The following is a 13,609-nucleotide window of genomic DNA, read 5'->3' as shown; positions in this document are numbered from 1 at the left end:
TAGATTTTGATGCAGATTAAAAGAAAATCGATCTACAAATCGTTTAAGGTATTCCGCTCAAGAATCGGATGACTATTGGCAAAGATATAGCCATCGCTGTGGCCATATTGTGCCTCCATGCGCTTTCCCCATTTTTGAAGGGGATCCTCCAGGAAATTTGACAAAAAATCTTAAAAATAATTTGTTTCTAGATTTTGATGCAGATTTAAAGAGAATCGATCCACAACCCGTTTAAGGTATTACGCTCAAGAATCGGATAATAATTTGCCAAGATATAGCCTTCGCTGTGGGCCACATGTCGTTCGGGCCCCAATCTAGAGAGTCTCTAAACAAATCCTGTGAACAGACATTAACCAATTACTCGGTTTATATGTAAATTGATAGAAAAGTCCATTTACCGGAAAAGAAGCTTATATGTTGAATTCTATAAATTATATAGTTATATTTAAGTTGTTGGATTTATCACAAAAATTGTTATGGTTACTTATTTTATGTTTGTTTGGGTTCTCTCATCTTTTGCAGTTTGCTTTGCTTTGCTTTGACAAATCTTGTATCTTGTGTACCTACTACAATAAAATGTATATATATTGATATATATGCTTGTATATATATGGGAGAAAATAGTTTATAAATTAACATCTTAAACGGGAAACTTATTCCGATAGAATACAAAGTAAAACCTAGTTGCTTAACTTAATATTCGCCAAGTATTTCCATTTATACTTTTATACGGAAAATGAAATTTAGGAAATCAAAATGCTCTCGTAAATTAGTTTTAAATAAAAGAAAACTAAAAACTAGACAATATGGAGGCTGACTCACTGGCTTATCGAAGCATCAAATATGTTGTTTCTTCACTTTTCAGGCTACTTGGCAACGCGTTTATAATCTCAAGATGTTTTTTGTTTATTTTTTTATTTGTTTTGCAATTGATACTGACCTATGCTTAAACTACATAATATTTGGCTTTTCTTTTAATACGATTCGCTTTCGGAAACTTGAATGATTTGAGAAACAAAATTGACTCGCTAATCGAAACTGTTTTCGCTACTATCTCTGCTACTCAGTAACTGGTTAAACCTATGTACACAATTGAGGATGGGGATGGGTGGTAGCACCCGTCCCCATGTGTGATGCATAAACTAATAATTGAGCATTGAGCAAATAGTGTGCTGAACGCATTCTAAACTAAGTAAGTTGCAATGTCTGAAATTTCAGCTGATGTGTGTGTGTGTCTGTTAACGACTCCCTCGATTAAAGGACTCGGCATCTACGTGGCCACTCCCGTCCGAGCTGCTGCCGCCGAGGTACTTGCGCTGACCTCCTCGCAAATGGTGTGTAGTTTTTCCATCTCAGAGCTTGTCACAATGTTGATCGAGCTTACTTTGGCCCGTTGATACGCCACCACAGTGTTCTCGCCCAAGCACTTGACACAAACATAGCCAATGAGAACAGCAATTCCGACGGTCATGACGCGCACCAGTGGATCCACATACATCTGTATAACGACCCAGGCAGTGGCTCCGGTTATGCACATCAGAGTGATCAGAATGACCGTCTTGGACCAGTGCTGGATAGTGAAGCCCTTGTCCCATTCGAGTCTGGAAAGAAAACCAAAATTGTTAATGATTTTTCCTTGATAATAAAGGTATAAAGATTATAAGTTTTTGGCTATTCTTATCGCAGTGATTCGGACTATTTTGTTTAAGAAACTAGTAATGATTAATTGATAAAATGTTCAGTCTAGGTCATAAAACCAAAAACTGCCAAGTCTAGTCAAGATTAGGTGCCATAGAGTACACTCTGTGCTTTGTTTTAACTTACTTTTTCGACTTCTCGATCTCATAGGGATGTCCACACACCTTACAAGCCAACAGAGCCTCCGTATTGCTGCAACTCTCCACGAGCCATCGCTTGAGGCACTCGTGATGAACGGAGCTAACGTCCCCGGTGCATCGACAGGGCTGGATTAGTGGCTCCGGCTTATCGGAGTCGTAACAAATCCAGCAATCCTTTTTGGTTAAAAACGACTGACCCTCCTCGGGCGAGAGCTTATTGGTCTCGGCATTCAATGTCGGTATCGATGGGTCGATTTGGCGGGACAAGAGTTTCCGGGGATTCAGGATCCATAGCTGTTCGGGAGCCATTGAATTCCAGAGGCAGCAGGGAAACCAAAGTGCAACTCCGATCTCGGCAATGCGGAAAATGATGTCATGCCAGTTGCGAGAATGAACTGGAACCCTTAAAAAAAATGAGAAATCAATTGGTTGATCGGCAGCTGTTGCCAAATTAAAAGCTTCCACTTACTTTGCTTTCCAGAAGTCGCCCAAAGTCTCCGATGTGAGAAAGCCCACAATCACTATGAGCATCACGGCCTGACTAAGTAGTCCGAATCGCGACTGGTGCAGCTGGGACGCATTAACGATCGCCTCGCTGGGACCCAGGATTTTTCCCGTCTGATCGTAGACGAAGCCGCCGCGCAGCTTGAAGAACACCTCCACGCCGTAGATGAGGAAGAAGACGACCACGATCAGTAGTAATACTGCATAACAGCCGTTGAATATGTGGGCATAGTCCCGTCGCTCCGCATTGATTAGCGAATTGAAGACCTCTATGCCAAACAGGCTGTACAGGAAGAAGTTGAAGGCAATGAAACCGAGGAAGCTCTTCGACAGGAACTGCGACTTCTCCCAGCGGATGTCGCGCAGGTGAAAGATCTGGAACGGCGAATGGAAAAAGCCCGAATGAATTATTGTAGCTGGCAAGGTAGGACTCCCCCACAGAATCGGCCTATGCCCTGGTGTACGTCTCCCTCGAAACTAATTAATGGTGTCCCAAGATACGTCGGCGAAAACAATTGATTCTGCTGGCAAGTACAAGTGCACTTGACACCTTATCGCGTATATGTATGGGCTAGATACGAAATGGCAAGTACAAGTGAACTCTAAACAATTCGGGAACACAATAACGCTGTTTAGCGATGATGATGATGTTGTTCTCGGGTTCCCACATTTCTCATTGTGTTATCAGGAACGACGTCAGGCTATTTGAACGCCATTTTGGAGTTGATTATTTTTATTATAGTTAGTGGTGCGTTCGTGACTAAATATTGGCTAGGTTCAGCATATCATAGCGGGCCAATTTTAAATAGAAATAAGCATGGCTGGCCAGTAATCTATCTAGGGATATTATTTCTTTATCTAACCTAGAATGACATGTCAGTTTATTTATAAACTAAAGTCCGTTTTGTTTCAGACTAAATGATGAAATATTTATTAATTTTTGGCCTATCTGCCTACCCATCTTTTGGCAAACACTATCTTGGCTAGAACTAGAAACATTTACCCTTTAAAAAGTTGGCAGGAAGCCTAGGAAATTATTCCCCCAAACCTGAGCAGTTTGTTTTCACAAAAGATGTTTATGAAACAACCTATAAGATATTTTTGCACCCTGGACTCTGCCTCCTCTTCCCAGTGAATCTTATCCAATTATATATTCCATAGTTTCTCCTCACCTCGGCCCACATGCAGACAATTAGAGAAGCACATGTCATGAGCAATGGATAGTAAGCGGACATCAAAGTCACGGCCCATTGTGGCTGCAGATCCAACTGAAATATAAAAGATACATTTTAAGATACAATTTTCAATATTTAAAAAAAAAAAAAGACCACTCACTGGTGTTGTAAAGTAAGCTCCGCGTAATGAAGCCGCCACAAAGACCATGAAATAGAGGAGCTTCTGGGTGGTGATCCGACAGGCACGAAGGATCGATGGCTGCTTGAGGCGTTGATACTCGGCCACAATGCAGATGAGCAGCTGGATGACCGAGACGAGAGCCACCACATAGAAGACCGTGGATATGCCAATGTAATAGGGAAAGTTGAAGATGTCGCACTCGTTGCCCGCATATCGAATATCGCAGACGCACGTGTTGTTGATGCAGTCCCCTCGTCCCGAGCAGCTGAGATCGTTGTCCGGCGTAAAGGGTCCATAGATGCCACCGGATGCCGCCTTGCTGTGACCATTCCGCATCTGATTGGCGGCCGCTTCAAGCGGCGATTGCAGAACTCGCTTCGAGCAACGCATTAAGGTATCGAGGCTGGGAAGCATTCTATATTAAATCAGCTGCAAATGGAGATTGAAAGATAGGTTATAAATTATGATACATAATAATATAAGGTATAAAACAGGGCTTGAACTCAGTTAAAAGTGGAATTAAATTCTAAAAAAAAAAAAACTATTAAAAACTCATTAAAAAAGTGCCTAACGAAAGTAAAGTCACGGTTCTTACTTTGAAAAACATTTCAAGCCAAAAATAGAAGAAAATAATTGAGGTTAAAGGTTGTTTGATATTTTTTATAGGTAGTTTTTCCTGTTGGGGAAGGTTTTGTTTTTTCCATATTAAGTAATCATACTTATCATACGATTGAAAGTATTATTAAGGTACAAACTTTTTATAATTGTTTCATATTTTTTAAAAATTATTTTATAGAGTATTTCCTTGTCGATTAAAGTCACTCTCTCCCTAATCTTTTTTTTAAACCAGTGGTGCTCATCCCATTGCTCTCGCTGCTCATTTGTTTTTGCAAATGCTCATGCATACCGAGTTGTGTGCGACTCCTCACGCCATAAGACTCGTTCCTCACGCCATAAGCATCGTTGGTCCCAGCATAAGCAAAGGGCAATTACAAAAACAATTTTTCGTGTTTTCCCTATTCTCCTCAATCGTACTAATCCGAATGAATTTTGTTGTTGGAGTTCCGATACTTCTTATGTGTGTGCAAAAGAGATGGAGATATTGCCTTCTCACGAGGCAGGTCTCTTGCCTACACTGAGATTTAGCTGGACTGCACTTATTAGCGAGCAAGCGAGGCGAGCGGTTGATGCTTATTTTGATCGGAAAAATGACTGAGAATTTTGAGACCATTTTCTTTGCACAAAATTTTAAATGCGAATTGCAATGCGTAATTTGCAAAAAGGTTTTGATTGGGGATAAGAAATACAATTTTGAGCGACATTTCCGATTATGCCATAGGGCGGATGTCGTGAATGGATTGATTCCAGACCCCAAAGCTATTATTCAAAAATTTTACAGCGATGATGCAGAAGAAATACTTCGACATATAGAAAATAATGTTGAAGAAATAACCATGCAGCAACAAAAAATTATTTTAACTGAGGACATTAATAGTAAAGCGGCAATAAAAGCATCGTATGTAGCCAGCTTAGCCATTGCCAAACATTGTAAGCCCTTTTGCGATGGCCCTTTTATTAAAAAGGTATGCCTAGAAATGTTAGGTTGTTTTGGGGAAATTGGTGATCAGACAGCCAAAATAATCGATACCGTGTCATTGTCCAGAGCTACTGTAACACGTAGAGTTGAAAATTTAAACACTTATTTAAATTCTTTCTTAAGGGAAAAGTTAAAGTCGTGTTCTTATTTTTCTATTGCGTTAGATGAGTCTTGCGACAATTGCGACATCAGCCAATTAATTTTAGCAACCCGAATGGTCGACGATAACTTCAATGTTACTGAAGAAATTTTTGGACTAATTCCACTTCTAGAAAATACACGTGGAATTGATATTTATAATGCGGTATCAGAAAAATTAACGTTAGCCAAAGAAATAAAAAAATTAGCATCCGTATGCACAGATGGTGCTCCTGCTATGTTGGGAAAAAACAATGGGTTTATAGGGCAATTGGTTAAAAATGACATAAAGGTACCATCTTTTCATTGTGCCATTCATCAGGAGTCCTTGTGCTGCAAATGGACAAGTAACATACACACTATGAATGTGGTTATTAAAATTATTAATAAGTTGCGTGGTGGCCACAATTCATTAAACCACCGTAAACTTAAATTATTTCTTGAAGAGTGCGAGACCCAATATAAGGACCTGCTTTTGTTCACGGAGGTGAGATGGCTAAGTCGTGGAAAATGCCTAAAGCGCTTTTTTGAGCTTAGAAAGGAGTTGGTTGAGTTCTTGGAACAGAACATGGCAAGCTTCGAATTTTTAAGCGAAATAAAATCACAATACTTCAACATCAGTCTTGGATTTTTAACAGACTGAGCTTCTCACCTTAACAATTGGAACTGCAACCTTCAAGGTCAAAATAGGCATATTTTTCATTTATTGGGTTCCATTGAAAGGTTTTTGAAAAAAATCGATGTATTTTTATTTGATTGACAACCCAATAGGTTAAGTAGTTTTCCTTCATTAAAAGTAGTTTTTGACGAATTTAATATTATTTCTTATGATTTTACTGAATTTAATAACCATATTAATTTTTTAAAACTTAATTTTGAAAAACGTTTTATGGACTTTGATGATATTAAAAATAGTATGGATATTTTTTATAACCCCATGAATTGCAAAATACTAGATCAAAATCCTGCGTTTCAATTGGAGTTGTGTGATATGCAATCCGATTATGAACTAAGGGCATGCAATTTAACAGGGCTTGATTTTTGGAAATGTGAAGGTGTCAAAAAATACACAACTCTGCGTAGTAACATATTGCGAATGTATTCTATGTTTGGGAGTACGTATGTTTGTGAAAGCGCATTTTCCACTCTTAAGTTAATAAAGAATAATCATAGAAACCGATTAACTAATAGCAATTTGGAGGCCCTTTTAAAATTATCTACAACTAAAATTAATATAAATATTGATGAGTTTTTAAATTTAGTTTAATTTTTAAACAAGAATTAATTATTTTTTATTATTATAATTTTTTTTTTTTTATTATTAAATTTTTTTTTTTTCTATTTTTTTTATTTAATACCTATTTTTTTTTTTTTTAAAGCTACCTATTAATAATATAATAACTATAATAAAAAAAAACTACACATTTCTTTTCTCTCAGTGAACTTCTTGAAACACACCGACTTTTTCGTTCTATGTGTGCGTGTGATTTCGTTCATATGTATTGTTTCATGCTCTGCCGTAAGGCAGTTTTGGGCACCACTGTTTTAAACAAAAATTAACATACTTTTTTGGACAAACATCGATAACAGAATAACAAAATAAGAGACCATAAATAAGCGTGAAGGTTTTATTTACAAAGTCACACAAACATATGGCTGTTGTTGCCATTTAAGTCGATGTATTAGTTTAGATTTCTGTTGCCAGCAGTTAACCCACAACAACGTTGCCGTTTTTTTTTGATGGCGACAATTCGACGATAAGATAAAGTTAAACCAAAAGTCGCAGACAAAGTAAAATTAGAGAGAAATTCTAGCTAAAAACTATTTCTGAAAAAAAGTAACCTTCACTATTCAAGATACTTTAGTTAGTTTTGAGATTTAAATTCCATATTTTTTGTGACTAATTATGTAGTTCTTGTACATTCTTTCTTGAAATTTCTTCGAAATTTGTCCCAAGGATTACGTCATTTTAATTTCATATTTATTATCGTCTGGTATAGCTTCCATTTCTTTGGAATTATTTTTCAAAAAGCATTTTTAAAATGCAAGAGGCTATTTTTGGTTGGCGATAAGAAAATGTCAAGGCTGCATTGATTGGACTCTTGGTCGATGTTTAGAGGGCAACGTGATGATGATGAGAAGGGATGTTCGAGAAGTTAACTAGACCGGAAATATTGAAATCCGTTTAAACGAGCGCCCACCAATCACCAGCTGACAATGCCTGGGGGCCAGATGTCTGATGTACCCCATTATGAGAGCACCCACCATTGTTGTAATTCTCATCATGGGTGCTTTCGGTTTCATTTGTGGCACATTTCATAGAAAACCAGAAATTGCATACGTTCCGTAGACATTTTCACTTGATGTTTGAGCTTCTCTCTCTGTGTCTCTGTGTGTATTGTTTGTATATCACGCAAATAAACAAGATCCGTGGGCATAGATATAGTTTATAGTTTATAGTTAGTGCACATATGCGTTTAGTTAGTGTGGAACGTGGTGGAACTCGTTGGAGCGATCATCGCGAGCGTAAAGTTTAGACTGAAGTGAGTCTATATATTCGCAGACGATCTCCCGGGTGCGCGAGTCCAATCGAACGAACAACAAAATGTATATGTTTGCGTATCAAAAGTATGTCTCTCTGACACTCTCTCCAAGCAATGGGTTTTTAGTTGAGTGGCCAACACAACACAATATACACAGCACCCAGTTCAAGTTCTTATTAACTTAACAACAACTCGGCAATTAATTTTCATCACGAGGCGTACGCTCGCGAGCTTAATAAATTTATCCATAAACAAACAATGAAATACTTTTCGCTTTTTTTTTTTTTTATTTTTATCCTCCTAAAGTTTCTGGAAATTTAAAAAATTGTATTTGCCACATGGGCTATTGGACTGTTGCTGGCTGAAATTAGCACTAATTGTAGATTCATTATTTCCGGTTGACAAGAATTGTTTTAAAACATAATATACATTTTTTTTAATAAAAAATATATGTACGAATTTTCTGGAAAAAGACAGCTAAACTTTATTTTTAAATTTGAAATAAACCGAATCTTTTTAAGATACATTTTTAGAGACATCTATAGAAGCTTTTAAAATGTTTATTAGACACATTTAGGATTTTTTAATGATATATTAAAAGCAGCTACTATATTATTCATTTAATTTTTTAAACATATTATTTAAAGACCGTATCTAAGTGTGTTTTATTAAAAAAAAAGCTTTTGATTTTAAAAATGATCTTTTAGGACATATGCACATATTTCTTAAGTGAGTACCGGGTATCTCACAGCCAATATACTCAATTTTCTTGTCCGAAACTAGTTTTCTATCTCCCACAGCTGACTTACACTGAACCGGTTATTTGATCTGTCCACTAATATACCTTACAGTCAGACCTCAAGCTCATGGCCTTTGGTTGAATGAACGCATAACATTTATCGGCTATGAACTTAGGAGGGGTTTTCAAATGGGCTTCATATTTTTAACAACCGTTTTTAAGTGCTTGTGAAGTTTTTAAAAAAATGTATATATATTTTTTACTCAACCTACATAGTAGTTGCTTGATTTGTGAAAAGGGTAAAAACTATATTTAAAACATAGTATATATTTTAAAAAGAACAACAGTTTAATTTCTCAAGATGTCTAGAATTGAATCATTTAATGAATTAAAAACTCAATTACTTTATAATTAATGCAAGGCTTTTGTAATTTGATTATGTGCTTGAGGTGCGCAGATGTGTGAGCTAGTTTGTCCGGTTCCTAATAGAACTCTAAATAAATAATTGGATAGGCTTTCACGGTTTCCACCCTTTCTGTACATAGTATAATCATATATAATCACATGGATATGGTATATGGCTGTGGCGTGGCTGTCAACGCCCCTTGACAAAATTCAAGTAAATGGCTCTGAAAATTATAGTTATTTTGACGAGGAAAACTTTTCTAATGACAATTGTTTAAAAAAAAAAAAACAAACTATTCCATCCGAAAACCAATTTTTATCTAAATTTTCAAAAGAAACTGCGTCATATGCAAAATAAATAAATAAATAAAAAAACAGGAATTCCAGAATTTGTGCGATCCAAGTGCAAAATAGGTGAGTACATTGATTGATAATAAATTCATCAAATAAATTGAGAACACCCAGCCGAACCCAATTGAAAACCAAATTCATGACCTTCAAATTAAAATTTAATTAACTTGTGTGACGTACGCGTACTTCTGCACCTAGAACTCGGCCATAGACAAGTCAATTAATTTCCATTTAGATGCCATTAGTGTTCATTTAAAGGAAATAACCGAAATAATCCCACACAGAACTAGTGCAAACTGATCAAATTTAGATTCTCTAGAAATAGAAATAGAATCGTGTCGTGGCATTCCTTCAACATCATTATGGTGTCAAAATTACAATTGTTTTTGTGGATTCTATCCCTATCAGTGGTCAATGATATCTAATAGAGTATTGGTCTTATCAGTATGACAAATTATTGCCATTTAAGAGTGTAACCTCTTGTTTTGATACATTACATACATGACTCAATAGCTTTGAGGATTTTATTGATTTATTTTTTTAAGTAAGTCATCTGGTTCTGTGTTTCAAAATAAAACAATTAACTACTATTAAATAATATTCATCTAATCATTGGTAATATGGAAAATACCTTTATTATATAACCGATAAGCATGCAGTTCTATATGCACAACAACCCATAGCTTACCACTCACAAAGTATCCATTTGGGTGCTACGATTAGGAAAGCTTTTGTTTCAAGGCTGTATGCTGAATCTAGTGCGAACTTTGACCAACTAGCCTAGGTGCTATGCGTAAGCTGAAAGAGAATCGCTGAGGTTAGCCACAATTACTTCATATGTGTCGTCGCATATGAATATTTTAAACCAGAAAGTCACAGCTGATCCACCACAACAGAAACTAAAAGTAATCCCCAACTAAAAGCAAAAGTTACTAAAAAAAACTGGGGGAAACCTTAAAAACCTTAGCTTGAAAAATAACCAAAAGTTAGATCAAATATTAATATTAGACCATAATACAGAAATAATAAATTTTTTTTGGGGCTCGGTACGTATCGGAGACAATGTCTGGCCCATTAAATAAATCCTCATTCCAGGGGAGACTGGTGTGTGTGTGTGTGCATTTCCCACTCCGCCCAGCTGCCCACATCGATGTAGTCTTCGTCGTCGTCGCGTAATTTTATACAGAATACAGAATTTTCTGCCTACATTAACATTTCATTTTCCCCCCCAGAGCGTGTGCTGTCTACCTACGAGTACGAGTATATCCTCTGTTCCGTACCTGGGCACAAGGTATGGAGCCCAACGCGTGCCATCGTCTTCTTTAAAAGACGCAAAATAAGAAAAAAACAACAAATTTAATGCAAAACAGTAGACCCAGTTGTTTAGTCAATATTTTTGTATAGTATTGCGGTTTCTAATAAATTAAAATATTTCTACAATGATTAATAGTAGTTTATTAAATACTTATTAAATAAAGATATATTTGTTTAGTATTTTTGAAGAAATTTAATCTTAAATTATTATTAAATATAAAATATCATTTCTGACTCTCATTTCATGTTAACGAGGCCTGCCTGTAGGCGACGATCAAAGTTTCGGTGCAAGTAAATAGAAGCGAATATTTATTTGCGGACAACCAGATAATTTTGAATTTTTTTTGTGGCTAAAAAAGATAAAAAATTATATGGAAAAAAGCACAATAAATAACAACAACAAAAAATACGAAGAGCAAAAGCAAATTAAAGTGAATGGACGTGGGGCATTGGGTGGTTGTGGTTGTTGTTGTTGGTTTGTTTGTCCGACGCCGTTACTTTGGCGAATGGCGCGTCAAAAGCCAAGAAATAACCAAGAGGGGAGAGAGCAAAGACACACACACACACATACACAATTCATTTGGCCAAGTGCGATTTGGGTGCAATTTAAGTGCATTTGCACTGGGCGGGGTGTATTGTGGGTGGGTGGGTGGTGCACAGTGGAATGGGAACGGAATTAAGCGCCACAAATATAAAAGCAGGCCAAAGGTTACGTTTTATGTAAGTCAGCAAGCGTTGACAGCTTAAAAAACTGCACTCGTAATGCAAAAATATTTAATGCTTCTTGTATCTTGCTTTGTAATGAATAAAATATAAAAAAAAAGAGATAATATTTCCTTTGTCCACTGTGCCACTCAAATTGCACTCCGCTGCAATCGCAGCATAAGCTCTCGGCTTTGTCTCGTGTTCGACGGGGGTATTATTGTTATTATCGTGAGTCACCTTTGGAGGATCTCGTACCTGGGGAGTCGCTCGTTAATGAGTCAGAAATCAGCACGCGACGTCGTAAGGGCATACGACAATCAACATAATATGAGTGAGATTTTCAGTTCTACGTGGGTGTACACAATACGTAATTGAACCTCGATGCATAAACTTAATCACTCACCTAATACTTTTTGCACAAATTATAAATTGTAGTCTGATAAATACTGTCCAAGTTAGTGCAGGCCTCAATCAGGCAATTAAATGTTTATTTCACTGAATTACATAAATTATCCCGAAAATTGCTTGCAATTTTATTCGCTCCGTTGCGCACTTATTTTCACATTTTCCAGGACGCGCAGCTCCCGTTTTGCACTAAGGTGGGTTTTTTTATGCTCGTTACCCTCAGTGGTTTGTGCCCTAAACTAAAAAACTAAAAACTACAGCACATTTTATTCCGACTCTATTGTTTTGCTCTATTTAGTTCAGGGCTCAGTGTGACCAGACAAGGGTTGCGAGATCTTCCCGATAGGTGCCACTCGATAGGTTTTAGTATTTTTTTTCGCTCGATTAAATTTGCAAAACGATTTAAAAATTGTGAGGGCTTTACGAATTGTTTTTAAATTTAGCAAATATATATATATAATATAAGATTTAAATATACTTGGTGTACAATTTATAGTCAGATATAAAAGGATTTGTCAATAAAGCTTTTGTAGTTATGGCATTTGTTTATATTTTGAAACAATATCTTAAAATTTTAATTGTTGATCATGAATATGGTAGGAAAATCTTCTGGGTAGAAAATATTTCTTTGCTTAAAAAGAATATAGGAATATATAGCATAGGAAAGCATATATAAAAATATTTGAAGATCCAATAGTGAAATCTATTTTCCTAGTACGACAAATTTCTATTAAACCAAACTCGAATTCCATTATTGAAAATGTCTAGCTTTTTAAATTATATTCATAGTCACAACAAGCACAAGAATAATACCCAAGAGGTAGTGGCACAAATAAATGTAAGTAAAAGAATAAATCTTTTAAGAAACAACCTTTGTTTACATTGGATTTGTTTCACAAATTCGAAAACTACCAAGATGACTGATTCTAAAAGGAATTTAATCACTTTTGAATTATCAAATAAATCCATAGAATCCCGCTTAACAACAAAAGACACTTTTGATACGTTAAATTACAAGGGAATTCGCTTTATTACCAAAATCATGTTCATATTATTGTTTTTTTCTTTTAAACATTTAGAAGTTCCTGAAAGAGAAAACAAGATTTCAATTAACAAGAGTCGATAAACAATAAGAAATGGGTTAGCTTACTTGGTAATGAGGCCGTCCTTCTTGGCCAGACGCACAATGCAGTCGTCGGACTCTCCCATGCGACGGATCTCTCCGCAGATGGCGTAAGTCTTGGAACCGTCGGTCTGACGGCCGGTCTCGGGATCCACATCAACGATGGTCAGTTGCACGGAAGCGTGGTCCTTGGCGTGGATGATCCTGTTGGACGCCGAGCTGCAGGAAGCAACAATACGGTTTAGATATCGCCATCCAATCAGAGGGGGAACACGTGTTTCACTTACCATTTGCGGGGCACATACAGATCAACATTCTCACCGGCGTCGTTCTCCATTTTGTTGGTCTGCAAGGTAGAAAAACCAATTAGAAATTGTAGAGTTAATTATAATGGGCTAAAATCGTTGTTTAACTCACTTTTTTGGGGCTATTTGCAAATCAAGCGACCGCAATCGGCAATGGAGGCGAAAAAGAGAAAGAGAAAAAGAACTGACAGATAGACGTGAAGTTGGCTGCGCTGCGAGTGGCGTCCTCTAGCGGAACTACTTCGCACTACGAAATTAATGTGGTATTATTTAGTAAGTATTTTTT

General features: G+C 36.6%; 2 protein-coding genes and 1 long non-coding RNA gene across 6 annotated transcripts; 1 reads left to right on the top strand and 2 right to left on the bottom strand.

Moving 5' to 3' along the window:
* Positions 1 to 410: 410 nt before the first annotated feature.
* LOC108125424 (uncharacterized) lies at positions 411 to 12,215 on the bottom strand. 3 transcript variants are annotated; one of them, XM_070276794.1, is made up of 7 exons: positions 11,894 to 12,215; positions 11,746 to 11,836; positions 3,678 to 4,127; positions 3,515 to 3,610; positions 2,308 to 2,717; positions 1,825 to 2,241; positions 411 to 1,601 (listed from the first exon to the last, which is right to left on the bottom strand). In XM_070276794.1, exons 3-7 carry the CDS (start codon positions 4,110 to 4,112, stop codon positions 1,271 to 1,273), a joined length of 1,689 nt encoding a protein of 562 aa, XP_070132895.1. In that variant the 5' UTR covers positions 4,113 to 4,127; positions 11,746 to 11,836; positions 11,894 to 12,215; the 3' UTR covers positions 411 to 1,270. The 3 variants fall into 3 exon arrangements, with proteins under 3 accessions (XP_070132895.1, XP_017097107.1, XP_017097105.1); XM_017241618.3 differs by lacking the exon at positions 11,746 to 11,836 and adding an exon at positions 10,160 to 10,269; XM_017241616.3 differs by lacking the exon at positions 11,746 to 11,836.
* On the top strand, positions 2,631 to 3,693 carry LOC138925708 (uncharacterized). 2 transcript variants are annotated; one of them, XR_011441907.1, is made up of 2 exons: positions 2,631 to 2,766; positions 3,504 to 3,693. It is a non-coding gene; the product is annotated as an uncharacterized lncRNA (long non-coding RNA). The 2 variants fall into 2 exon arrangements; XR_011441908.1 differs by lacking the exon at positions 2,631 to 2,766 and adding an exon at positions 2,777 to 2,927.
* A 597-nt stretch (positions 12,216 to 12,812) lies between the features above and the next one.
* On the bottom strand, positions 12,813 to 13,581 carry RpS21 (ribosomal protein S21). The gene is made up of 4 exons (XM_070276797.1): positions 13,436 to 13,581; positions 13,306 to 13,364; positions 13,046 to 13,237; positions 12,813 to 12,980 (listed from the first exon to the last, which is right to left on the bottom strand). Exons 2-4 carry the CDS (start codon positions 13,353 to 13,355, stop codon positions 12,971 to 12,973), a joined length of 252 nt encoding a protein of 83 aa, XP_070132898.1. The 5' UTR covers positions 13,356 to 13,364; positions 13,436 to 13,581; the 3' UTR covers positions 12,813 to 12,970.
* Positions 13,582 to 13,609: the final 28 nt, after the last annotated feature.

Source organism: Drosophila bipectinata, chromosome 2L, assembly GCF_030179905.1.
Source record: "Drosophila bipectinata strain 14024-0381.07 chromosome 2L, DbipHiC1v2, whole genome shotgun sequence".
In the NCBI taxonomy this organism is placed as follows: domain Eukaryota; kingdom Metazoa; phylum Arthropoda; class Insecta; order Diptera; family Drosophilidae; genus Drosophila; species Drosophila bipectinata.
Note: the sequence above shows the minus strand (reverse complement) of the source record. Positions and strands in the feature narration are given on the sequence as shown.